The 26,859-nt window shown below is 37.1% G+C and overlaps 1 protein-coding gene across 12 annotated transcripts in view; it reads right to left on the bottom strand.

The window, feature by feature from the left end:
* Positions 1 to 26,859, bottom strand: part of DTNB (dystrobrevin beta) — a 307,191-nt gene that overhangs the window by 99,682 nt on the left and 180,650 nt on the right. For all 12 annotated transcript variants that reach the window (XR_002323946.2, XR_002323947.2, XR_002323948.2 and 9 more), the window contains 2 exons: positions 16,367 to 16,456; positions 13,254 to 13,341 (listed from right to left, as the gene is read on the bottom strand). Coding sequence is in view for 9 of the 12 variants with exons in the window: in XM_020983941.2 (XP_020839600.1) it covers positions 13,254 to 13,341; positions 16,367 to 16,456 (178 nt within the window). In the remaining 3 variants the exon portion in view is untranslated. The remainder of the gene's footprint in view (positions 1 to 13,253; positions 13,342 to 16,366; positions 16,457 to 26,859) is intronic.

Below are 26,859 nucleotides of genomic sequence, written 5' to 3'. Positions count from 1 at the left end.
TCCCTCAAAATATTGTTCTAAATCTCTTCTCCTTTCCTCTAAAGTAATCTATATTCCTTGTCTTCACTTCTTCAACTCCCATTCACTGCAATCTATCTTTTGACCCTACTTTTCCTCTGAAAATGCTTTCCAAAATTACCAAGGCTCTCTTAACTCTGAAGTTCTATGGCTCTCTCTCATTCCTCTTTCTGCTTAACCTCTCTTCAGCTTCTGACATTGTTGGCCACTCCTGAGGCTCCAGGAAAGTCTCTTCCTCCTCGACTTCTATTACACTGTTCTTATCTGGTTCTCCACTTTCTCTCTGCCTCTTAGAAATTCTAGCTTCCTTCAAGGTTCAGCTCCAATGCCACCTTCTAGGGGGGGCCTTTCCAAGTTACCTAGGTTGTGCTTATGTAGTCTTAATCTTCAGTGACCTTTCATATACTTATGTGTGTATACATTGTATCTTACCCTTCCATTCCTCTAACCCCCATGCTCCCTTCCAGTAGAATCTAAACGCTTTGGAGGCAGGAACAATCTTGTTTTTGCTTATGCATCACCAATGCCATGCATTCAGTAGGCACTTGATATAGGATAAATGCTACCTCAGAAGAAGCTAACATCCAAGAAGTACCTTTTCAATTTTTATTTAGTTATATTTTTCTTGATGTGTTCTAAATGTAATTAAGATCTCCAGAACTAAGGAAACCAGAAATTTGCCTTTAATTTTGCATGCTTGGCCTCTTTAGTCCAATACCAGATAATAAAGTTTCTACAGTGGGGGAAGCTAAGTCTAGGAATTCAGAGAGATTCTGAAGAGTCAGACTAAAAAAAAAGATTTGTTCAGTAGGCAAATAGAAAAACTGAAACCAGAACCCAAAATTGTTGCTTTACGGTAATTTCTAGATAGTTAAACATCAGATTCTAGGCCCCATAACCCCTAAATCTTTTAATATCCATATAAAATGAGTACCAAAATACACATCTCAATTTGTTACCCACTAAAAACCAGAAACATGGGTTAGCTCTCAAAAGGGTTATGGCTTATTTAAAATATGAAAGCTCTTTGTAACACAAAGTTGTTGGTTGATTACCAATAAATCTTGCCCCTGCTTTAGATGGCTAAATCACAGAAGAATTCCAAGCTAAATCAGGTTGGGGAAGGAGAAGGGAGAGAATTCAAATAAAAGATATGTCACACATCAGTGAAGACAACTAGTGGATGCCAGAAGATTAGAATTTAATTAGGGATCAGAGGAAAAAAAGGTCAGGTGCCAGAAGATCAGAATTCAAGCTTGGCTCACAGGAAAGGAAAAAGCTAAATGATGAGAAAGAAGATGAAGCTTCAAAAGAGCTTCATCTACATATTGCTGCATTGTGAATTAAGTTCTTTGAAGTATTTTTTTCTGTGAGGAAAGGTAATGTGACTCAGAATCTTTGAAGTTTGATGGGTTAACCCACAGGAGGCCAGGGTAATAGGGCATTCACAGAGTTCACACCCTCCAGAGAAGGACAAGAGAAAAACTTCAAAAAAACAACAATATCTCCAATTGATAAATGGTCAAAGGATATGAATACGCAATTTTTGATGAAGAAATCAAAGCTATATAAAAACATATAAAATGCTCTAAATAATTATTGATTAGAGAAATAAAAATTAAAACAACTTTGAGATAACTCACACCTATCAGAATGGCTAAAATGATAGAAGAGTAAAATGGCAACTATTAGAAGGGATGTGGAAAAATTGGGATACTGATACACCACTGGTGGAACTGTGAACTGATCCAACATTTTGGAGAGCAATTTGGAATTATGCCCAAAGAGTTATTAAACTGTGTATCCCCTCTGACTCAGCAATAACACTATTAGGTCTATTTCCCAAGGAGATCAGGAAAGAAGGAAAAGAACCTATATTTTCTAAAATGTTTATAGCAGCTCTCTTGGTGGTGGCAAAGAACTGGAAATTGAGGGGATACCCATTAATTGAGGAATTGCTAAACAACTTGTGGTATATAGTTGTGATAGCATACTACTGTGATATAAGAAATGATGAACAGGTTGATTTTAGAAAAACATGCAAAGACTTGTATAAAACAATGAAGAGTGAAATACGCAGAACCAAGAGAATGTTGTATACAGTAACAGTAATATTGTTCTAAGAATAACTGTGAATGATTAAGTTATTCTGAGTATTATAAATACTCAAATCAACTACAAGCTATCTCCTTCCCTTCCCACCCCATACTAGAGAAGGATACCACTTGACACAGTTATGTGTGTGTGTGTGTGTGTGTGTGTGTTTATGTGAAACCATACTTTTCATATTTCTATTTATCAGTTCTTTCTGTGGAGGTGGATAGTATCTTCCTTCATAGGTCCTATGAAGTCAGCTCAGAACTTAAAATGTAAAAAATAAAAATAAAAAAATGACATCTAGCATTTGTATAGCTTTAAAGTTTGCAAAATGCTTTATGTATTTTAGTTAATTTGATCATCACAACAACCCTCTGAGGTAAATGGTGCTATTTCCATTTTACAAATGAGGAAACTGAGGCTACGAGAGGTTAAATGACTCATTGTTTGAGGCACAATTTGAGCACAGGTCTTCCTTTCTGACACCAAGTCTAGTACTCTATCAGCTGAACTACCTACCTGCCAAGTAAAACATAATTTTTCTTGGTATAGAAATGAGCAAGTGTTAAAAGAGAAAACAAATCAGAAACAACTGGCAAAGGATACAACACAAAAATATTTTTTCTAGGATGTAACATGAGAAAATTTAAAACTACCAATCTTTATTTTTGAGAAGAAAGAACACTGGACTAAGAAAACCTGGGGTACATATCTGGGCTCTGCAGTGATGTGACCATAGGTAAGTTACTAAACTTGAGTTCATGCTTATTCTCTGGGTTGCCTAAGAGAAAATGATTTTCTTTTTTCATTTGTAAAATGGGAATAATAAAATTAGTATGACTTACTTCATAGAGCTGTTTTGAAGATCAAATTAGATGACACTGGTAATTCACCTTATAACTCTAAACCATTACACAAATGTGAGTTGTTATATGCCACCTATATTTTACTTAAGGCTTGTTTTAAGTCTGCCAGTGGGCACTCAGTCCACCTTAAAGACTGTTAACCCTCACTCTGCCACATAACTCACTAATGAAAAACATGATGAATTGGTTAGGGATTTCCAGGCTACTCTGTCAATCAACATTGTTTCCTAAGAATGGAATATGCACTGGGTAATTCCTTTACCTGTGAAGACAGCTTAAAAATCATCTACATTTTGTCAGAAGTACCTGCATTCAAATAATGTTGTATAATTGTTCCTAGGGACTAAAGAGTAACTGGAACAGCATCAGAAGTCTACTCTAAAACATAATTAAGATGTATCCTCTCCTTAGCAACTTTCTGCAGTTTCCTATGAATTAGCTTTTCTTTTGGCTTTTCTAAATCTGTGCATTTGTAAGGAGTAATAATGAAGGCTGTATCACAGAGTTTAGAAAACATCTGCTTGTTGGGTTTATAAAAAAAGCATTGAGAAATAATAGGACCTGTGGTCTTTAGGTAAACATACCAGCATCAAGTATTTCTACACAAGTATTTCACCCCTCTAGGGACTGGAAGGACCCCCTAGAAGTTCTCATAGAATGCCGACATTGGTGAGACACTGTAAAATGACAAGATCTGTGTGCAGGTAGATACTTTCAGGGTGCCCTACTTCCTTTTCCTTTGTCATTGAGAGATATTTCCTGTCTGCCACTGTGGGTGGCAGGTAGCCTAGGGCTCCTTGCCTGAAGAGTTTTGTTACTGATATCTTCTTTAACTCTGTCAAAGATGAAGTCCTTCTCCTGGTCAAAGTAAACCCTTTACTTGCACAAATGATCCCATTCCATCCTATGTTTTCCAGCACATTTGCCCCTGAATCAACCCCATTCACTCATTAATCTTCAATCTCTCCCCAGGCTGCTTCCCTATCTACAAACACACCCATGTCTCACTTATCCTCAAAAACCCCTCACTTGATCCACCCAACCCCACAAACTGTCACCCTATATTTCTTCTCCCTTTTGTGGCTAAATTCCGAGAAGGCTGTTTACAACTGGTGTCTTTACTTCCATTTCTCTTACTCTCTTCTTAAGTCTGAAATCTGGCTTCTGACTCCATCACTCAACTAAAATTGCTCTTTCCAAGTTACCAATAATCCTTAGCTGCCAAATCTTCTCAACCCTCTTCTCCCTGATACTCTCTTCTCTCTAGGTTTTTGTGACACTGCTTTCTCCTTGTTCTCTTCCTACCTGTTGGAGTGCCCCTTTTCAGTCTTCTTTGCTGGATCTTATCCAGGTCTCACTTGCTAAATGTGGATAATACTTCTCATATATACTCCTTCTCTCCTTTTATAGTGCTACCACCCTGGTGCAGACCTTCATCACCTCATACCTGGACTACTATAATAGCCGGATAGTTGGGCTCCCTGACTCAAGTCTCTTCTCATTTGTCCATCTTTTATTATTCAGGTGTAAAAATGGATCTTCCTTAACAACAAAGTTCTCTCTCTCTCTCTCTCTCTCTCTCTCTCTCTCTCTCTCTCTCTCTCTCTCTCTCACACACACACACACACACACACACACACACACACACACACACTTCAGTAGACTCCAGTGGCTCTCAATTATCCCTAGAATCAAATACAAAATCCTCTGTTTGGCTTTTAAAGCCCTTCATAACTTGGTCCCCTACTTTCCCATTCTTTTTTCCCCTTGCTCATCTCCAAGTACATAATCCAGTGATACTGGTGTTCATGCTGTCTCCCTCAGACAACACACTGACACAATATCTTCTTATTCTGGGTATTTTCACTGGCTGTGACCTATGCCTGGAATTCTCTTCTTCTTCATTTCAGCATTCCCTGGATTCCTCCAAATCCTAGCAAAAATCTCACCTTTTACAAGAAGTCTTTCCTGAGCCACTTTAATACCACCTTCCCTCTTTTTATTATCTCTAATTTATCCTGTATACACACACACATACACACATAATACAGGGCTACTGTTGTTGGCAACTCAGGAGTGTGATCAAATCAAGTCAGATCAACAAGTATATACATATTTACACACACACACACACACACACACAGTTTGTACACAGTTATTTGGATGTTGTCTCTCCCATTAGACTGTTGCATCCCCAAAGGTTAATACAATGTGGCACATAACAGGTGCTTAATAAATGCTCATTGACCTGACTTGGTTTGATCAGACTCCTGAGTTGCCAACAACAGTAGTCCCACACCTTTACCTTAGAGAAGTCCAAGTCAGTACTGAAATCAGTATGTTGAGCTGGACAAACAAGGACCAGAGTACAAAGGCAAGGAGGAAACAGTGGCCAGGAACTCACAGATTTTGAAAATCTTTATTAGGTGGTGAGCTTGATCAATAAAGCAAATATTTATTAAGGGCTTATTATGTGGCAGGCACAGTGACAGGTGCTGAGAATACAAAGAAAAACAAAACTGTCTTTACCCTCAAGTTTCGACTCTAGAGAGAGAGATAGCTACAAAATATATCCATAAGACTAAACACATACAGAGCAATTGAGAAGGTATTAGAAGCTACAGATCAATATAGGGGTAGAAGAATCAAGAAACACCTGATGAAAGAAGGAGTATTAGAGCTAAGCTTTATTTTATTTTATTTTATTCATTTAAATTTAATTTTTTTAATAAATTTATTTATTTTCAGTTTTCAATATTTACTTCCACAAGATTTTGAGTTCCAAATTTTCACTCCATCTCACCCCTCCCCCCACCCCAAGATGGCATGCATTCTGCATATCCCTTCCCCTAGTCTGCCCTCTCTTCTATCTCTTCCCCCTTCTCTTATCCCCTTCCCCTTCTATTTTCATGTAGGGCAGGACAGACTTCTGTACCCCATTTGCTGTATTGCTTATTTCCCAGTAGCATGTGCAAACATTTTTTTTAAACATATGTTTTTAAAACTTTAGGTTTCAAATCTTCTCCCTTCCTCCCTCCCCACCTACCCTCATTGAAAAGACAAGCAACTCAAAATAGGTTATACCTGTGCAGTTATGCAAAACACGTCCATAGTAGACATGTTGTGAAAAACTAACTCTGTTTCCCTTAATACTATCCTGCCCTCCCATTTATTCTATTCCTTCTTTTGACCCTGTCCCTCTTCAGAAGTATTTGCTTCTGATTACCCCCTTTCCCAATCTGCCCTCCTCTCTATCCTCCCCCTGTTCTCTTGTCCCCCTATTTTCCCATAGGGTAAGACATATTTCCTTACCCAATAAGCCAAATCCTATGAGAATAAGATTCACTCATTCCCTCTCACCTTCCCCCATTTCCCTCTCACTGTAAGAGCATTTTCTTTTCTGTTTTTTTTTGTGAGATAATTTACCCCATTCTACCTCTCCCTTTCTTCTTCCCCAAATATAATCCTCTCTCATCCCTTAATTTTATTCTCTGGATATGACCCCTTAATCTTCAACTCACCCTGTGCCCTCTATCTACCTATCTATCTATCTATCTACCTATACATACATATAATTTTTTTCTTCCAACTACCCTAATACTGACAAAGGTCTCATGAGTTATAAATATCATCTTTCCATGCAGGAATGTAAACAGTTCAACCTTAATAAGTCTCTTATGATCTCTCTTTCCTGTTTACCTCTTCATGTTCCACTTGAGTCTTGTATTTGAAAGTCAAATTTTCTATTCAGCTCTGGTCTTTTCATCAAGAATGTTTGAAAGTCCTCTATTTCACTGAATGACCATTTTTTCCCCTGAAGGATTATACTCAGTTTTGCTGGGTAGGTGATTCTTGGTTGTAATCCTATCTCCTTTGCCCTCCTGAATATTATATTCCATGCCCTTTGGTCCTTTAATGTACAAGCTGCTAAATCTTGTGTTATCCTGATTGTGTTTCCACAGTACTTGAATTGTTTCTTTCTGGCAGCTTGTAATATTTTCTCCTCGACCTGGGATTGAGCTAAGCTTTAAAGTAAACTAAAAATTCTAAGAGGCAAAGGGGAGGGGATGGGACATATGTTCCAACTGTTGCTACTGCAACCGTTCAGGTCTGAGGTGACTGAGGTCCGAATTAAGATGGCAGCCATGTGGGTAGAGGGAAGCAAATAGCTGTGAGAAATGCTATGGAAGCAGAATTGACAATATTTGGCAAGATGTTAGCTATATGGAATGAGGGAAAATAAGATGGAACCTCAGCAACTACAAGAACAATTACGGCCTTGATTGAAACAAGACAAGTTTAGAAAAAGGGTGGGTTTGGGTAGGTAGGACTTCTGTTATAAATATGTACACTTTCTGGAAAAACTGATGCATAGTGAAGTGAAAACCAGGAGAACGTAGTACACAGTAACAGGGATATTATTTGATGAAGAACTGTGAATGACATTTATTCTCAGCAATATAATGATCCAAAACAATCCCAAAGGACTAATGATGAAGCATACTATCCACCTCCAGAGAAAGAACAGATATTGTTCGAATACAGACTGAAGTATGCTATTTTTCACTTTCTTTCAAGTCTTCTTGTATAAAATGACTAACGTGCAAATGTTTTACATAATTGCACACGTACAACCTATATCTAATTGCTTACTGTCTCAGAGAGGGGACAGAGGAAGAAACAGAGGAAGGGGTAGAATTCGGAACTCAAAACTTTTTAAAAATATTAAAAAATTGTTTTAACATGTAATTGGGGGGAAACAAAATATATATATAAAAAATTTAAAAAGAAAAAGAAAAATGAATATGTTGACTTTGAAACATCTATAGGACATCCAGTTTGAAATGTCTAACAAGTGGTGGGCAATTTGGGACCAAAGCTCATGAGTGAACTTAGGGCTCCAGATACATAGCTAAGAGTCATCTGGTCATCTGCGTAACAATGAAAAATAAACCCACAGTAGCTGATGAGGTCACCAAGAGAGAAAATGTAGAGAGAGAAGGTAAGGGGGCCAGTATAATGCCATGGGATAAACCTACATACAATTAAGGGGTGGGGTATAGATGATTATACAGAAAAGGGACATCAGATGGGTAGGAAGAAATACAAGAAAATGGTGTCACCAAAGCCTAGAGAGAAAAGAGTAATCAAGAGAAGAGAGAGCATGGCCAATAATGTTAAAGTCCTAAAGAAAAGTCAAACAGGATGAAGATTGAGAAAAGGTCATAAGAACTGGCAACTAAAGAGACTGCAGATTACTTTGGATAGAACAGTTTCAGTTGAGTGATGAAGTTGGAAACCACATTGCAAGGTGATAAAGAAGTGAGAGGAGAAAAATATGGAAGAAATAATCTTAGACAGTCTTTTATAGGAATTTGACTGTGAATGAAGAGGAATAGGCTATAGCTTGAATAGATGGTATGATCAAATGACGGTGTTTTAAGGACAGAGGAAAAGTGGGTATGATTGTAGGCAATAGATAGCTTTCTTCCTCCCTTGTGTCTCCTCTTAATAAGAGTTTAGACCCAGAGCTAAGTCCCAGGTCCTCAAAGACACCATTCATTCCTTTCCATGATCTACAGTTATGGAAGAACTTCCTGGGGATGGTTGTATAGACAGACTGGACATGAACACTTGGTTGATTTTTTTTTATGAGTTTAAGTCAAACATTTGTAAATCATCTCCTATGTGAAGAGCAACATGCCAGGCATGGAGAAAGATAGAAAGTTTAAGACAGATACTATCCTGCCTTCATAGAGCTTACAGATTGGTTATGGGTATGATAAAAGAAATAATTGCTATTTAAAATACAACAATACTATAGGGTCAGTGACTTCCATGCAAGTCTTCCCTATAACAAATCATCTTTTTTTTTCATCAGCTCTCATTCCCGTCACCTCTTATCACAGAATTAACAACATCAGAAGTTCTCTCATTTAGCAGTCCATCTTTTTAATGATCCTCTACCAGGCATTTCAGTCACTATTAAGTAATTCCCCTCAGAGGAGGAGCTAAGCTTTCTGAATAACAAAGGATTTTGATAGAAGATTCATTAGAACTTATCTGTGTGAACCATATTCATATATGACTCAGTATCTGATCAAAGTTACATACTCAGCCACATCTTTTAGCATCTACTAGTTTTTTCCACATTGGAAAAGCTTTATACAACATGACTTGGTTTACTCAAGACTTTTTCATACCAAAACAGCAAATACGAGGTCAAAAAGCATGAATATTATAGAGTCAACATTTTAATTGTTTTTATTATGAAAATTTTAAAAAGATGAAGCTTAGAACTAGATCATTTGGTTTTTCTCTTCTAGTCTCCTCCCAGTTCTAACTGCCTCCATCATTTAATGGCCAGCATTCTCAAAAACCAGAAGTTGGGTTCAACACATTCAAACCTCAGTTCAATCTTCTTGATGGTCTTGGCCTTTTTTTGGGGGTGGGGCTGGGAAATTGGCTTTATCTAACCATGAGAGGGACTGTGCTTCTGGTCATAGTACCCTTTTTTCCAAGCATATTTGGCATTACTTGTACTGTATAGTTTTTGTGAAGGTGGTACTTGTCATACTTGCAATAAGTTTTGTGGTTTGGGGGAGGTTTATCATGATTACAACACACTATTATCAAGAAGAGGGTCCATTTTTCTACTTTCTACAATCTCCAATAAATTAGGTGGCCATAGTAAACTGAGGGTCTGCATTCTATGAATGTGAGAGGTTATTCAGAAAGGAAGGTTATAGATGTAGGATTAGATGGAGCCTTAGGTTGTTTTATTTTAAAAAAAAATTCTGAGCAATACAAGGTGTCCCCCAAAACTCTTCATGCCATTTTAAGCTATTAAAGCTCAATACATTCTGTATTTAATTATCCTCTAGTATACGTGTAGAACCCAGCCAGTATGGAGTTTAACTATATAGTTGCCTGGAGCTACAACATTTAGTGACATGAGAGGCTTCTAAGCACATGTGCACCAAAGGGACACTGATGAAAGAAACCATTTGGTTGGTAGTTTGTGTACAGTGCCACTTGGTGGATAACTCAGATATAACATGTCTTTATCACTGGTTAATTACCACAGATAGATAGATATTCTTTGTGTAAGTTTAAGAAAGGATCGACATGTAGTTATTAAGCACTTACCATGTGCCAGGCACTATGCTAAGCACTTTACAAATATCTCATTTGATCCTTACAACAACGCTGGAAGGTAGGTCTATTTTACAATTAAGGAAACTGAGACTGATTTGGCCAGGGTCACAAAGTTAATAAGTGTTCGAGGCTAGAACTTAACTCAGGTTTTCCTTTCTCCAGGTCCAGTGTGCCATATACTATGCTGCCTCAGTGGACCATTTACACCAATGTCCCAAGTATAACATAGGTATTCAGTAAGGGTCACATGTAGCCTACGCCCTTGTCTTATATTTTCTTAAACAGTGTCAATTCTTTTAAGCAAGCAATACATTTCTTGAATAATCTCTTTATTCAAATGATAGCAGCCTGAAGAAATTACCAAGGTAGAGGAACTGAGGTGTGTGTGTGTATGTGTGCACATGTGCACATGCATAGACATATAATTCTCCATATATAGCTATAATTTCTATACACACATGTACATATAGATGTGTGTATATATACACATATGTGTGTATATATGTATATATGTGTGTAGGTATATATATGTATGAATACACACACACACACACACACATTCACATACATATATTCCTGTCCACGTCTACTACCCAGGAAGGAGAACTGGTTACAATGAAACTAAAGTAGACACAAGTATGGAGATGGAAAGAGTTCATAATCAAATCAAATAAAGGACAGACAATCACAGATGATAAAATGAACAATTTTGGTTACACAAAATTAAAAAGTTTTTGCACAAATAAAATCAATGTAGTTCAAATTATAAGGCAAACAGTTAACTGGGGGAAAACTTTAAAACTTTTAAGTTTTTCTGATAAAGGTTTTATATCCAAAAAATATACAGAACTGATTCAAATTTATAAAACAAAAGCCATTCCATAATAGATAAATGGTGAAAAAATATGAACAGGGAGTTTTCAAAGAAAGAAATGCAAGATAGAAACAATCATATAAAAATGCTCCAAATCGGGGCAGCTAGGTAGTGCAGTGGATAGAAAACCAGCCCTGGAGTCAGGAGGACCTGAATTCAAATCCAGCTTCAGACACATAACACTTACTAGCTGTGTGACCTTGGGCAAGTCACTTAACTCCATTTGCCTCATCAAAAAAACAAAACAAAACCAAAAAAGCTCCAAATAACAAATGATTAGAGAAATCCAAATTAAAACAACTTTGAGGTTTCACTTCATGCCCATCAGATCAGTAAAGCCGACAAAAAGAAAGAAAATGACAATTGTTGGAAGGTCTATCTGAAAATACACACATTAAATGTACTGTTGATGTACTGCAATTTGGAACCATGACCAAAAATTTACTACTGTACATACATTTTGACCCAATTATACAATTAAGTAGGCGTTTATTCCAAAGAGATCAGAGAAAGAGGAAAGGGACTCATTTGTATAAAACTATTTATAGCAGAGTAGTGGCAGAGAAGTGGAAACTATCAGTTTGGGAATGACTGAACAAATGGTATCTGAATATAGTAGAATACTTGTGCCATAAGAAATGACAAAAAGGATGGCTTTACAGAAAACTAGGAAGACTTGTGCGAAGTGAACAGAACCAGGAGAACCATTTATATTATAATGAGTGTTGTGGTAAAGATACACAACTGAAAAAGACCTAGGAACTCTCATCAATGCAACAACCAACCACAGTTCCAGAGGACTGATGATGAAGTATGGTACTCATCTCGTAAAAGACTCAAGTTGGAGAATAAGATATGTTTTCAGACATGTCTAATGCGAGGATTTGTTTTGTTATGTTATGCACATTTGTCACATAAGTCTTTGTTTTTTCACCCTGTGGGGATAGGGTAGCTCTCCAAAAAAGGAAAAAATAAAGGAGGTAAAGAGGCTTTTTTGATGATTTTTTTAAAATGTACAAAAGAGAACAAAAGGAAGTCTGAAAGGACCACAGTTAAGCAGGACAGCTTTAAAAGTTACAAACTGAAATTATTATATATTCAAAAAGAAAATCAAATTGTACATAATAGACTTCCAATTTCACATATAATTTTCTTTTTCTGTTCTACTATATAATATAGCTGTATTTGTTTTATTTGGTGTTTGTTAAATTTTTAAAAATCTAAAAAAGAGGAAATTGAATCCACAGGAGGCTACTCATTGCTTAGACCTTTAAGGATTTAATTATTGTTAAAGAAGAATTTGAGAAAGTCAAGCAACTGGACTCTGTAAAGCACTTGTATTAGCTATAGAAATGTTGGTTTAGTAAATTAAAGAAGTTCTCCAGTTCCTTTCTAGCCAACAAACATGTGTTAGCTGCCCGCTAAGAGAAAAGACCTGCTGATACACAAGTAGTGAAAAGCAAAGACAGAGCTCAAGTCAAGCATTCTTTTCACTATGCCTCTCAGAGTAGCATAAGACCAAGCCCTGGAAGGTTCATGCCCATGAATCATATAGTTAATACATCTGTACCTTGTTGGCAGAAAAGAGTGTATTCTTTCTATCAAAGCCAAATGTCTTCTGTGCTCTCATTTACTTTCTATAACGAAACCAGAAGAAGTATGACTATACGAGGGCTTTAGATTTAACTCATTAACCACCAACTCTCTCCTGTTTCCTGTCCTGGAGTTCTCGATATTCTGTTTTATTGTTTCTTTTTTACTAATAAGTTTACTTTTATGATTTCAAAATCAAATATGTGAGGAGCATTAGCATTTCAAAGAGTGGATGTTGAATTCCTAAGTGTTTATGTTACAACAAAATAATTACTCTCATTTATCTTTCCAGGTTAACTTTGAAAGTTAGATGTTGAAATCATCATCATTACTATATATATATATATATATAATAAAATACATATTCTACATATCTTCCACTTCGGCCAATGACTACAAGACCTTTTTCCCCCCCTCATAATATAAGCTATTAAAAAGTCTTTGAAGCTATCAAGTATACATATACTCTGGTACTCTTAAGAGAAACTCATTGTTGTTTGGGGAAAGCAGGAACTCATTTCCAATTTGAGCTTTGTCAGTCTCCTCATTCCTTAGAAAACAAAAACTTAGAAAAGGGAGAAGGAAAGAGGATAGAGGCAACCTAAAATGGGCATGTACTACTTAACAGTTCTCCTCCATTCACTTACTACATTTCCTGCCTCTGCAGCTAGCCGGGCAGCATAACGGGCAATAAGTCTGTGTTCTTCATCTAGTCGGCTGGGGCTGTCCAGGACACTGCCAAAGAGACAAAAAGACAATAGATACCCATTAATTATGCCTCACCTTTTCTTTATTCTTGGAAAATTGGGGCATTTTTCTATAGAAGGGAAAAGGGAAATCCTTCTAAAATCAGGATGGTAATTTTAAAAAGAATGTTCAAGTCACAGGTATTATCAGTCCTCTGAGTCAAAAAGGACTTATAGGGGTAGCAGGCTGAGTATTTAGGTCCCATTTAAAAAGTGCTTTGGTTCCTTCTCACTTACCCATTTTGCTGCGGCAATCAGTGGTGGAGCTGCAAGTTTATGTCATTTTACAGAGAAAAGACCTACCACTTGTAAAAACTGAAGAGACATTTTATCAAGATGTTGAGAAATAAGGAGGGCATCAAAGCCCCAAAATAAGTGAGCTCTGAAAACACAGAAACCAAGGAGAAACTAAAACATCATAAATAAAATAAGTATTGAGAAAAAGTAATAATTTACCTCAAGCTAATGAATTTTTCAGGGTCACCTTTTGAATCTCAACTGTTTTAAAACTGACATTTAACTCTCGCATTATATAGAGCACTTCCTGGTCAAAAAGTGAAGTTAGATATTCCTTGTTTTCTCTTTTTAACTTCCTTTTTCTCTTTGAATCTTAGTTCTCTATGCCACAAGTACCCTCTCCTCCAACTTTAATGAGTCATTAATACCTTAATGTGAATTTGTTTAATGTATTCTTCCCAGAAATACGTTTAAAATTTTATTTTTGTTTCTATTCAATCAATTCCCCAAAATTTACCCAAAAGGCCTTCCTATTAAAGTGTTAAGCAAAGTTGCTTCAATCATATTATGATCCCCATTGTTTCATCCATATAAGTATTGTATTAGACTATTAAGGACTATGTCTATGGAATTATCTTTGTATAGCACTTAGCAAAGTGCTTGTCACACAACTTGGAGCTTAAAAATGGCTTTTGGATAAGGGTCTTTTTACATCAGCCTTAGAAATGAACAATAATGATAGCTCGGACTCCTTTCTTACTAGTTCATCAGAAGAGGTTACTATAGAGCTCTTTGACATCCCTTTGGGCTTGATTAACTGGAAAAATCTTTTGCAAAAATCTACTTGCAGACAAAAGATGCAAATCACAAGAAAATACACCTTGATTAGGGACTCCATTAAAAAAGGGCCTATGAGGGTACATACTGGGGTCAATCCAATTCAGCTCAGGGTCCTACAGATCCCATACCCATGGTACAATAGTCACGTACAGTACAGTACACTAACCAAGGTTCAGAATAATGACTACAAGGTTATTACAAGATAATTAACTGCCAAAGAAAAATGCAAGAATGCCCTCCCTACTTTTCCCCTCTGATAGGAAGGAAAAGGAGAGAACCATTTATATTTTTGTTTTGTTTTGTGAGTTGCCAGGACCAAGGCACTACCACCACCTGATGGCAGTTTATGATAATTGCTAATATAAAGTGATGGCAGAAGTCCCTGTTGAAGAAAAGACTAAAAGTCAATAAGAAATATTCTTAAAAGCAAAGTTTAAAGACCTCGAAGAGGGAAAAATAATTATGTTTCAAAACAATCTTTGTACATGCCCAATATATTGAGATGAGAGATGTAGATAGCATATGTTGAGAAAACAGCAAGAAGAGGATCCAGGGCATAAAAAAGTTGGCCTTTTTGTGATTTGTCTTCACTCTTTCTAGATTCTTCCTGTTCCAGTAACAGGACTTGGTTAATGTTGAACTCATTTGTCTTTGGATATCATTCAGAATCTAAAGTTGTTTCAGCAGTATTGTCCAAGTGATTAATCATAACTGATAGGGGAACACCGGTTAATTTAATTTTCTGATTAACTGAGCATTGGTTTAAAAAATCTATTCTGTTTCAACTTTTGTTCTAAAATGAAGTAGTTCACTTTCTTGCCTTAAGTGCAATTGCATTTTTCTCTGACAATTAAGCCTCTTGCAATAACCTTATAGTCATTATTCTGTTTTGGGAGGAGATAGAAAGTTTTTCTATTCTATTGCATAGGGTTTCCTCTTTTTATAATACTACATAGTAACTTGAGTGCCTTCTAGAAAGTATCATGTTGAATTCTTGGTCTTGTTTCTTGGACACCACACCTCAAGAAGAGATGAATTCCCACATGGCTTTTGGCCAGCAGATCCTTGCTCATGCACCCTATATTCTCTAGTCACCAAAGTTAAAGACCTTGGCAAAACCTTCACAAATCTTCCTGAGTTAAGCAGCAGCTTCAGGCCAGCCTTCTAGAATTCTGAAATTATATTGGACCAATGGATAGCAGGGATTCAGTCCTCCCCATGGAGTATAGTGAGATCTTCTTTTCAGTAAGCATAAAAGTTTGGGTCAGAGCTCACAGTGGATATTTCCTAGATGGGTAAAATAATAATAGTTGAAATTTACATAGCAATTTATTGTTTAAAAAGCACTTCTTCACAACAACCCTGTGAGGTAGGTAACATAGATACTTTCAGAATAGGAAACTGAGGCTTAGAGAGATGAAATTACATGCCCAATATCACACAGAAAATAAACAGCAGGGCTGAAATTTCAATCTATGTTTGCAGACTCGAAATGCAGGGCTCTTTCCACTATATCATAGGTACTTCTTTGTGTCACAACCATCAATGATCAAGTCATATTTTTTCTCCTAAAGATATGGGAAAGATCTCCTAAATTTTGTGAAGCTTCAGGGATAGATAAAAGGACAAAAATCAGGGGAATAGATTGCTTCTATGAGACAAAAGGAAACACTATGAGGAGGCATTATGTAGAACTGGCTCTTTGCATCTCAAAACTTGTGTGTCATCCTTTTAGGCAAAGTTGAGGAAAAGAGGACAAAAGTCTGGAGAAAGGCAGATGGGGGACTGCATGGTATGGTTTTTCTCAAGGATCCATGGTTTATTATTGATAAAGTTTCTCAGTAAAGGCCGCGGTGATTTGCTTTTTCAGTTGGCAATCCCAGGAAAAGGAAGACCTCCCTCCCCTTTGTATGCCCAGCTGCTGTTCAAACACTGACCGTGCACAATGCTGTAGACGTGACACATACGAAGCTATCAGTGCATGCTCATCAGCCAAGTGACTGGATATTTCCTGGCTATACTGTAACCTGGGAACAATGGAGGCAAAGACAGCAAGTGTAACACACACACACAAAGAGGGAGAAATAAACATGGATTAACATGGGCAAATGATAGGGAAAAATGGGGAAAATCATAAACCGTAATGAGAAAAACAATTTTAAAAGCACATTGCACAATGGTGACGTTATTAGGATGGGACACTTCACAAATATGTCCAGTGTACCCTGTAGATTAGTTTGGCAGGCTGTACCAAATCATGAGAAGAGCCAATATTACCAGGCTTTTCTAGAATTTTGGGCCCTGTAAAAGATATGCCTCCTAGGAAAGCAGGAAAAGAAAGCTTAGCACTCAGAATGGTGTGGAGAATGGCTGTGTGTAAAACATAAGTAGAAATAATTCCTCTTCATTCAGGTAACAATCCAATTATAAAAGGATGGGGACCAATGATTACTATTGGTCATGTTGGAAAATTTACTTAATTACTTAGGTAACATTTTGAAGAAAATGTTAGGAACTGTGAACCCTTCTATGATTATACAGCTGGCTGGCTGCTAGCTTTGTCTGCTACCCCATCTAGTCTCTCTCAGGGAGATGAAGAAGCATTCCTTTCTTTCCTATAAATTGTTCCACATGCAACCATGGACACATTCAAATGCACACAAGGTGGAGTCTAAAGGGGGTAAATTAATTCTACTATAAGATAAGAAAATCATGGAGAACTACCCTCAGTTGTATGATATTCAATGAATCAACATTAAACATCTATAGTATCACCAAAATTGCACTAGGTGTTGGGGGAGGGGAGAATACAAAGATGAAAAGGAGATAGTCTCTGGTCAAAGAAACTAACATTCTATTAGGGGAGACAACATTGACATGTAGGAAAGAACAGAATACAAGCTAATTTTGTTTGGAGGGAGACTCTAATATTTGGGAAGGGAGTGAGGATAGAAAAAGCCTCATGCAAGAGATAGTACTTAAGCTGAGCTTTGAAGGAAACTGGGGATTCTAAGAGATGGGGGTGAGAAAGGAATACATTCCAGGTGGGAGGGACAATTTCTGCAAAGGCATTGAGAGGGAGATGGAGTGTCTTGGGTGAGAACAACAAGCCAGCCAAGTTGGCTGGACTTTAGAGTATATGAAGGGGTGTGATGTATAATAAAGGTAGAAGGGTAGGCCTGTGGAGGAAAATTGGGCGAAATTACAATGGTGTCAACACTGGAGTAGAATAGTGAGAAAATTTAGAAGGGAGACAACAAGCAAACAAATATATGCTAACAAGCTATATATAGGAAAATAGAAAGTAATGAAAAGAGAGAAGGTATTAGAATTAAGAAGTGTTGGGAAAGGTTTCCTATAGAAAATGGGAATTTAGTTGGTACTTGAAGGCAGTCAGGGAAGCCAGTAGGTAGAGATGAGGAGGAAGGACATTTTAGGTAAGGAGGAGAGTCAATAAAAATGCTGGAGCCGAGAGATGGAGCATCTTGTTAGAGGAACAAGGAGGCCATTATAACTGGATCAAAAAATATGTGAAGGAGAGTAAGTTCTAAGAAAACTGGAAAGGTGTGTAGGTGTGTGTGTGTCCACTGTCAGTGAAGGGCAGCAAAGTTAGCTGCACCATAAACATGGGTTGGAAAAAAGTTGGATCAAAGTACATTCAGTTAGTTCTCCTTCCAGAAGAAATAAGATACCTGTTCTTTCTTCCTCTCTAGAGGCCCCAGTATCTATTCAATCAACAAAGCATTACACCTGCGTGCCTAGGGCATTAGATGTAGGAACAAAAGACCTTTCACACAGAGCAAAGTATAGGCAACTGTCGAGGAGTTTCATAAGATCTTCACGGTAACTGACACCAGTAACTAATTATTTCAGCAGGGTGTTATACTCTTCTCCCCAACCAAAGAACATTTCAAGGCTATGTTCAAAGGATGTTAAAAATCCATGAATTCACAGCACCATTTGGACAATGGTTTAGATAGAAGTGGTCCTGTCATGTGAAATGCATGTAATGCCAAACAAGTTTAGGCTTTTAGTTATTATGAAACAGGGCTGGGTTAGGTCAAGTGGTTGGAGAAAAATGTGTATTAAGCCTTGGCTCAAAAAAAGGAAGATAAAGTTCGCAAAGAATGCAAAAACAAACCTTCCCAATCATAGATTGTGCCCCTAATTTCTATTTTATTTATATAAAATTATATATTATATAGAATATATTAACATATTATATTCTATATAATATATAACATATTTATTATGTAAAATATAATTATATAAATATAATAATATAACTTGTGCCCTAATTCTTTTTGACAAGTACATGCTACACAAAATGCCAAGCTAGTTGTCAATGTGTAACACCCTGCTGAAATAATTAGCTCATTTTAAGCCTAGGAGTTGATAGAATGGCCCCCAAGATCCACATGCTTCCCTTTTCTTCAGCTTTAGGAAATTATGAGATGAAGTTATAAGTATAGCCACAATTGCTCTGAGCCACCAGTTAAGAAAATTTTCAACATTTGGTCAAAGGTTGAGTACTCTGCCTAACTTTATGTCAATCTCTCATTAACCCCCAGGCTCTTTGGTTGAGGCAAAAATTCAGTTTTCTGGAAAAGCTTGGGTAATGAAACAACAGACTGTTATAGTGTCTGTGGTTAGAAAGGCACAGGGAGGAGAAGTTGGGGGGAAAGCTGACCTTTTCCTGCAACTTCACTCCATCAGGGTCTTCTGCACCAAGATATCTGTGGTGCTGATGACTTTCCTCTATTTCTCCTTTGGGTTATGACTCAGTTCTACTTTTGCTCTATAGGAGTTGGCTGGAGTACTCTCCAACCTCTCAAAATCTATCCCTCATCAACCCATTTGGTAATTTATAGGTAATCTCTGGGGTATGACCAAATTTCCTTGGACTTTATGAATACAGTTTTTGTGCAGTGTCACTACAGCTTGAAGGACGTGATTTTTGTTATTCTTTCTATATTTACTTTGCCCTCAGGCTCTCATATGTCTGGAAGGTTTTCAATTATGACTTCTTGAAATATATTGTATAGCCTTTTTAAAAATCATGTTTTTCATAAAGTTCAATGATTCTTAAAATATCTCTCCTTGGCCTATTTTATAGGTCTGTTGTTTTTATATCATATATCTTATATTCTCTTCTATTATTTTAATCTTTTGATTTTGACCTAATATTTCTTATTGGCTCATACAGTCACTGATTTCCACTTGATCTAGTTTAGTTTTCAGAAATTCCATTTAAGATAAAGGTTTGCCCCTTTCTCTTCTAAGCTACTTACTCTACTTTTAATTCTTTCCTGAAGAGCTTTATTTTTTCTTTGCTTCATTTCTTCTAAATATCCATGTAGTACTTCTGAAAAATCCATTTTTCCTTTGAATGTCTGCTTGTTGTAGTTATGGAGTCAAACTTGCAATAATTTGTAATACAATACCAGATAGTGTTTTATTTGACTTTTTCACTTCTCCAGCTTTAGTTCCTGAATTGGGGCTTTGTGTCAGGGCTAGGTTATGCCCCCTGCTAGACTTCTGGATGTAGTGATGGACTCTGCTTAGTCTCATCCCAGGTCACTTGTGCTCTTGCACTGATCTCTTCTACTACATTGGTTTGGTCCTCTACACCTTTTGAACTTCAGAGCACTAGGTTTCAGGACCTTCTCTATCAGCTCTGGACAAAGTTTTAAAAATTTCAGAGCCCTAGGCCACGGATGTCCCAGTATGAATACTGCAGCACTGAGCTGGTCATTCCAGTCAATGCTTCCCAAGGAAGTCCTCTGCTCTTGCTGCTCTTGGACACAGAGCCTTGCAGGCTACATATGCCTTGTCTTGGGTTGCTCTGGGAGGCCATGGAGTTAATCTGGCTGGAAGAGGGGAGCTCTTTTCTCTGGGCTGTGGCCTTTTGGCTGTTTGTGCTCTTCTGTGGTGGAAGATATTACTGTAGTCTCTCATTGGATTTCTTGATCATTATTTGATCTGGTGCCAACTTCAAGGTTTTGCTGAAAGAATTAAGTGGGAGCTGGACAGCCTACCTCCCATTCAAGCAACCATTTAGAGTTCTATTATAATAGTTTAATTGAGAGGTGAAAAGACCTGAAGTAAAACTGTGGCTTTATCAGTGGGGAAAAAAAGGAGATGTTATAGAGGTAGAAATAATAATTAGCAGTTTATTGAATATATGGGGTGAGGGTAAGGAGTCAAAGATGACACCAAGGTTTGCAAGTCTGGGTGACTGAGAGGATAGTGGTACCCTTGACAATTCAAGGGTGGCAGGACAGCTAGGTGCGCAGTGGATAGAGCACTGGCCCTGGATTCAGCAGGACCTCAGTTCAAATCCGACCTCAGACACATAACACTTACTAGCTGTGTGACCCTGGGCAAGTCACTTAACTCCACTGCCTAGCCCAAATAAAACAAAACAGGACAATTCAAGGGTGGAAAGGGAAACACTTTGAGTTCTGTTTTGGACATGTTGAATTTAAGATGCATATAGCATATATAATCCTAGAAGTCTGAGACTAGAGCTCAGGAGAAAAATTCAGGCTGAAAATGTACATCTGGGCATCATCCATAGTAATGATAACTGAATCCACTGGAGATGATGAAATCACCAAATGAGATAGGTTAGGGTTAAGAAAAGAAGGGTCCCAGAACAGAGCCCTAGGGGACACCCATTATCAGCAGACATGACTTCAGCACTAGACCTGTGCTTACATTGATGCAGAGCTCTCTCAGATGAAGATACCCAACCAGTGCAATCTGGCACCTTCTCCACAACTTACATCTTAGAGAATTGCCTAGACCCGCAGAAGTAGGGAACGTGTGGCCTCGAGGACAGACGTAGCCCTCTAGGTCCTCAAGTGCAGCCCTTTGACAGAACATTCTATGAAGTGTGAATTCAGTCAAAGGGCCACACTTGAGGACCTAGAGGGCCACGTGTGGCCTCAAGGCTACAGCTTCCTCACTCCTGGCCTAGGGCATTGAGAAGTTAATTGGTTTTCACCAGGATCATAAAACCAATGTGTTACAAGTGGGTCTTTAATCCAAGTGTTTCATACTAAGAGATCAGTACTGTATCTACTATGCCATACTGCTAGTTTTACATTCCCGCTACATTCAATATCTCAGAATCATAGAATATGAAAACTGGAAGGACTTCTGTGGCCAATTAGGAAACTTCAGGATAATGTACCTGACAAGTGATCATTCAGCCTTTGCTTGAACACCTTTACGGGGATGGAGCCCACCACCACCTGTTAAGGCAGTCCACTCTGCCTCTGGTGTTGAGTCATTTTTCAGTCGTGTCTGACTCTTCACGACCCAATCTGGAGCTCACTATATCCCCCAGTTTTTTCACCAATCACCTTGCTAGATGGACTAGAGACCACACTTTTGGAGGACTTTCTCCTCCAGAACTCATATGCTAAGGACTCAGTGTCCTGTTTCATGAGTGTCTCATGCCACTGCAGTGTACTTTATTTCAGCCAGTTCAAGCCATGTCTCACTTTATTTCCTGTCCATCTTCTAGCTGGCTACCTTTCTACTGTATCTGTTGCTACACTCCAGTTCTAGAACCATAATCAAGTCAATGGCGTTATTGTTATTGGAAAAGGTGTGTCAGTCTATTCCACTGTGGTTCTACTTACTATCCCTGTAACTTTCCAAACCAAGATATTCCTACCTAGCTACTACTCCCCTACATGTGTTGTCTATTCATGTAAGGGCAAAGACTCCTTGCTCCTTAAGGCAAAGACTGCTTCATTTTAAAATTTGTATTCCCAGCATTTACATATACATATACATATATATATATATATATATATATATATATATATGTACACACACACACACACATATATACATATATACACACACATATACATATATACACACACATATATATACATATATACATATATATATATAAGGTACTTAATAAATGCTTTATCATTTATTCATTCCTATGACATGGTAATAAGGGCCTCTACCATCCTCATTACCCTCCTCTGGGCACTCTCTGACTTCTCAAAGTCTTTCTTTAAGCACAGCACCCAAACTGAAAGTGTTCCAAATGATGACTTGGCAAGCGCAGGGTATAGTGTTATGCTGTGCTGTGTTGCTATTATCTCCCCTCTTCTGGAAGCTTTACCTCTCTTAATTCAGCTCAAGATCATATTAGTTTTTTTGGCTGCCACAACACACTGCTGACTCATATTGAGATCCCCAGTCCACTAAAACACTCCTATCTTTTTCAGAACAGCTTTAGTCTATCCATTCCTCCTCAATCTTATATTGCAGACCTGATTTTTTTTTTATACTCAAGTAGAAAACTTCATATTTATCTCTATTAAATTTCATCTTATTAAATTCAGGCCAATGCTCTAGGTCAAAGGTGTCAAACACATAGCCTGAAAATACAGCTCACAACACTCAAGTACAGCCTGAATCAGATTAAAATGTAATTGGGAAATATTTAACAAAATAAATAAAAATATAATTAAAGTTAGATAACATTACATTTTAAAACTAAATTTAAAATGTGGCCCACAGGGATCCTTATGTACAGGTTAGTGGCCCCTGCTTCTATTTGAATTTGATATCACTGCTCTAGCCTGTAAAGATCATTTTAAATCCTGACTCTTTTAACCACTGTTGTTAGCTATCACTCCCATCTGTGTGTCACAGGCATATACACTACCTATGCCTTTTTTCAATTCACTGATAAAAATGTTAAGTAGAACATGGCCAAGCAGAGATGACTAGAACACTAGAACCTCTTGTCATGTTGATGTTGAACAATAAATGACTCTTTGAAAATGGTCATCTGACCCATCTTAAATCCATCTAATTCTATTTCCGCCTAATCTAAATCTCTCTACCTTCTCCTCAAGAACAGTATGAGAAACAATCAGAAAGCCTCAGCTAAAATTTAGATAAGCTATATCCATGGCATTTTCCTCATACAGTAGGTTTAGTAATCCTATCAAAGAAGGAAATGGGGCTAACCTGGCATGATGTATTCTTGAGAGAGCCATGGTCATGAGTTTTGTAATTATGACTTCCCTTTCTATACGCTCCCCAAACAGCTTTTTCGCTGTCTAATCTAGAATTTTCCAGGGGATCAACCAAATTACATTAGACTTTTTTCTTCCCTAAAAATTAAAACATTTGCCTAGTCTTGTGGTACTCCTCCTGTTTTCCATCCTTCTTTAAGGATCACTAACAAGGATCTGATAATGACCTAAAGCAGTGGTGTCAAACTCAAATAGAAATGGGGGCCACTAATCTATATGTTTGGATCCTTGCAGGTCACATATTGACTTAGTTTTAAAAAGTAAAATTATCTGTCATTGTATTTTAATTTGTTAAATATTTCCTAATTATATTTTAATCTGCGTTGCGCTGTACTCCAGAGAGTTGTGGGCTGTATGTGGTCAATGGGCCACGTGTTTGACCACTCTGGTCTAAAGGTTTGCAAAGTACTTTACTCCCACAATTCTGCAAAGTTAAAAGTAAAACAAGTATTTTTTAAATCCTCATTTTACAGATGAGGAAACTAGAGCTCAGAAAACTTAAGTGAACTTCTCATAGTAATAGATCTAGAATGTGTCAGAGTGGTGAATCAAACCCAAGGTAAGCACAAGTATTTTCACTCTTATTTTATAGATGAGAAAACTTAGGCAGAGAAAAGTTAAATGGCCTACTTATAGTAAGAGAACTAGAAAGTATAAGAGTTGAGAATTAAACACAAGCTCTTCTGACTTCAGATCCAATGTTCTTTTCTGTTCACCACAGCTTTTAAGTTCAAGTATCTGTGCTTTAAGTCCAAGAGTCATGGGGCTATAAGTAAGCATTGACATCTGAAATAATATGGGTAAAAATGAATTATAAGTTCTCTCTTTAAATGGCATAGAAAACAATTAAGATTCATAATGGTTGGAGCAGCTAGATGGCACAGTGGATAGAGTACTGGCGCTGGAGTCAAGAGGACCTGAGTTCAAATTCCACATCAAACACTTATTAGCTGTATGACCCTGGACAAGTCACTTAACCTCGATTGCCTAAAAAAATATATTCATAATGATTAAGACTAATTGGAAAGGTCACTAAGTCCTTTAAATATTGTTCTAAATTATGGCTCTTAAAATGTCATCCACCTGATAGCAGAATAACCAAACTATAGTACCTAAGAAGCAGGATCATACTTTTAGAGCTGGAAGTGACCTTAGTGGACATCTAGTCCAACCTTCTCATTGGAAACTGAGTCCAGAGAAGTTATACAACTTGGCCAAGGTCATATAAGTAATGAGGGGAAAGGCCAGGATTCTAGAGCTGGAATTGGAACCAAAAATCCTTTACTTCAAACCCAGTGTCCTTTCTGCTACATCATGCTACTTCCCTACTGTAAATAAACAATATAAATGGAATTAGCCTTGCAAATTTACCCCTAAAAAGTGATGCAAATGCTACAAGGAAGATATAGATAGATAGATAGATAGATAGATAGATAGATAGATAGATAGATAGATAGATAGATATAGATATATCTTTGACAGCGAGAGCTGATACACGTCAATTTGCATATAGATCATAGTATCATATTTAGAGATAGAAATGACCTGGGAAATCATTCAGTCTAATATTACAAGCAGAAACATCAGGGTTTGAACCTCAAATCCTTTGATTCCAAATTCGGTGTTAAGTCAACATAGAGTTATAGTATATGAATCTCTACCCTGTTTTGGTGAAAAGTATGGTTGGAGGAAATTGGGGGAAATGTTTACAGCAAGTTTCTCTGATAAAAAGCCTAATTTCTTAAATATATAGGGAACTGAGTCAAATTTATAAAAATAAGAGCCATTCCCCAATTGACAGTCACATAAAAAATGCTCTAAATCACTAATAATTAGAAAAATGAAAATTTAAACAACTCTGAGGTACCACCTCATACCTATCAGATTGGCTTACATAACAGAAAAGAAAAAGGACAAATGTTAGAGGGGTTGTGGAAAAAACAGATACATTAAGGCACTATTGGTAGAGTTGTAAGCTGTTCTGGCCAATTTGCAACTATGACCAAAGAGCTATAAAACTGTGTGAACCCTTTGACCTAGCAATACTGTTACTAGTTCTGTCCCCCAAAAAGATCCAAGAAAAAGGAAAAGGACCCATATTTACAAAAATATTTGTAACAGTTTTTTTTGTGGTGGCAAAGTACTTGAAACTGAGAGTATGTCCATCAACTAGGGAACTGTTAAACACATTGTGATATATGATTACGATGGAATACTATTGTGCTATAAGAAATGATGAAGGGGATGGTTTCAGAAAAACATGAGAAGACTTATATGAACTGATGCTGATGCAAAGTGAAGTGAATGGAACTAGAAGAACATTGTACACAGTAAGAGCAATATTGTAATAATAATCAACTGTGAAAGACTTAGCTACTATGATTAATACAATGATCTGTGACAATTCCAAGGTACTCATGATGAAAAATTTTATCTACCTCCAGAGAGAAGTAATAGATCCTGAGTTCAGACTGAAGCATATTTTTTCACTTTTTAAATTTTTTTGCATTTTTTTTACAATGTAACTAAATGTGGAAACGTTTTACATGGCTTCATTTGTATAATGGGCATCATATTTCTTTCCTTCTCAATGGGTGGTGGGGGTGGGAAGATGGGGGTGGAGAGAGGAAGAGAATTTGGAACTAAAAATAATTTTGTAAAAAAAGTATAGTAGACATATCTTTTCAGTTGTTCTTCACTTTCTCCTATGACTACCTGGATTTTGTTCTTCTGGCGTGAGGCTGACAAACCTACTTCCTTTTACTAATGTGCTATTAAATTCTCATGTAGATATATCGGGAGACTTCTGTCCAGACCTAGTCTTGTTTGTCAGATAATTAGGGGAATGAGTCAAAATAAAAGGGCTCATGAACCCACAGGTATTTGTAGTAAGAAAATGTAATAGCCAAGAATTTTCAAGAAGTAGCTTCATTACAAAAATCTTTATGCAGAAGTAATAATTCTAATAACATCTCAAGCAAATGTAATTTTTCCAGTTATATTTTGTAAATTTAATCTCTTTCTCTTGATGTCTCATATCTGACATATCATAGTCTTAGTGCCCAACTCACAAAAAGATTTTGTTGTGAAAAGCTGTTTATTAATTGAAATTTGAATTTTTTATAGAAATATTATAAATAATGGTTCCATGCTCAGGCCAAACTATAAAAGGTTTGTTTATTTATTTAACCCATAACTATAGTAGAATAACAAAACTAAAGCACTATAAAACCCAACTACCATTTATAATATTTCTATGGAAAAATTCATTTAGAGCCCCAATTTGTTATGAAAACAAGTGGTAGTGGGAATACAGTGAGTGGTGGCTTGCAAGGCTTAAGGTAGAGGGA

The sequence above is a fragment of the Phascolarctos cinereus genome, unplaced genomic scaffold (genome assembly GCF_003287225.1).
Source record: "Phascolarctos cinereus isolate Bilbo 61053 unplaced genomic scaffold, phaCin_HiC Scaffold_2;HRSCAF=192, whole genome shotgun sequence".
In the NCBI taxonomy this organism is placed as follows: domain Eukaryota; kingdom Metazoa; phylum Chordata; class Mammalia; order Diprotodontia; family Phascolarctidae; genus Phascolarctos; species Phascolarctos cinereus.
Note: the sequence above shows the minus strand (reverse complement) of the source record. Positions and strands in the feature narration are given on the sequence as shown.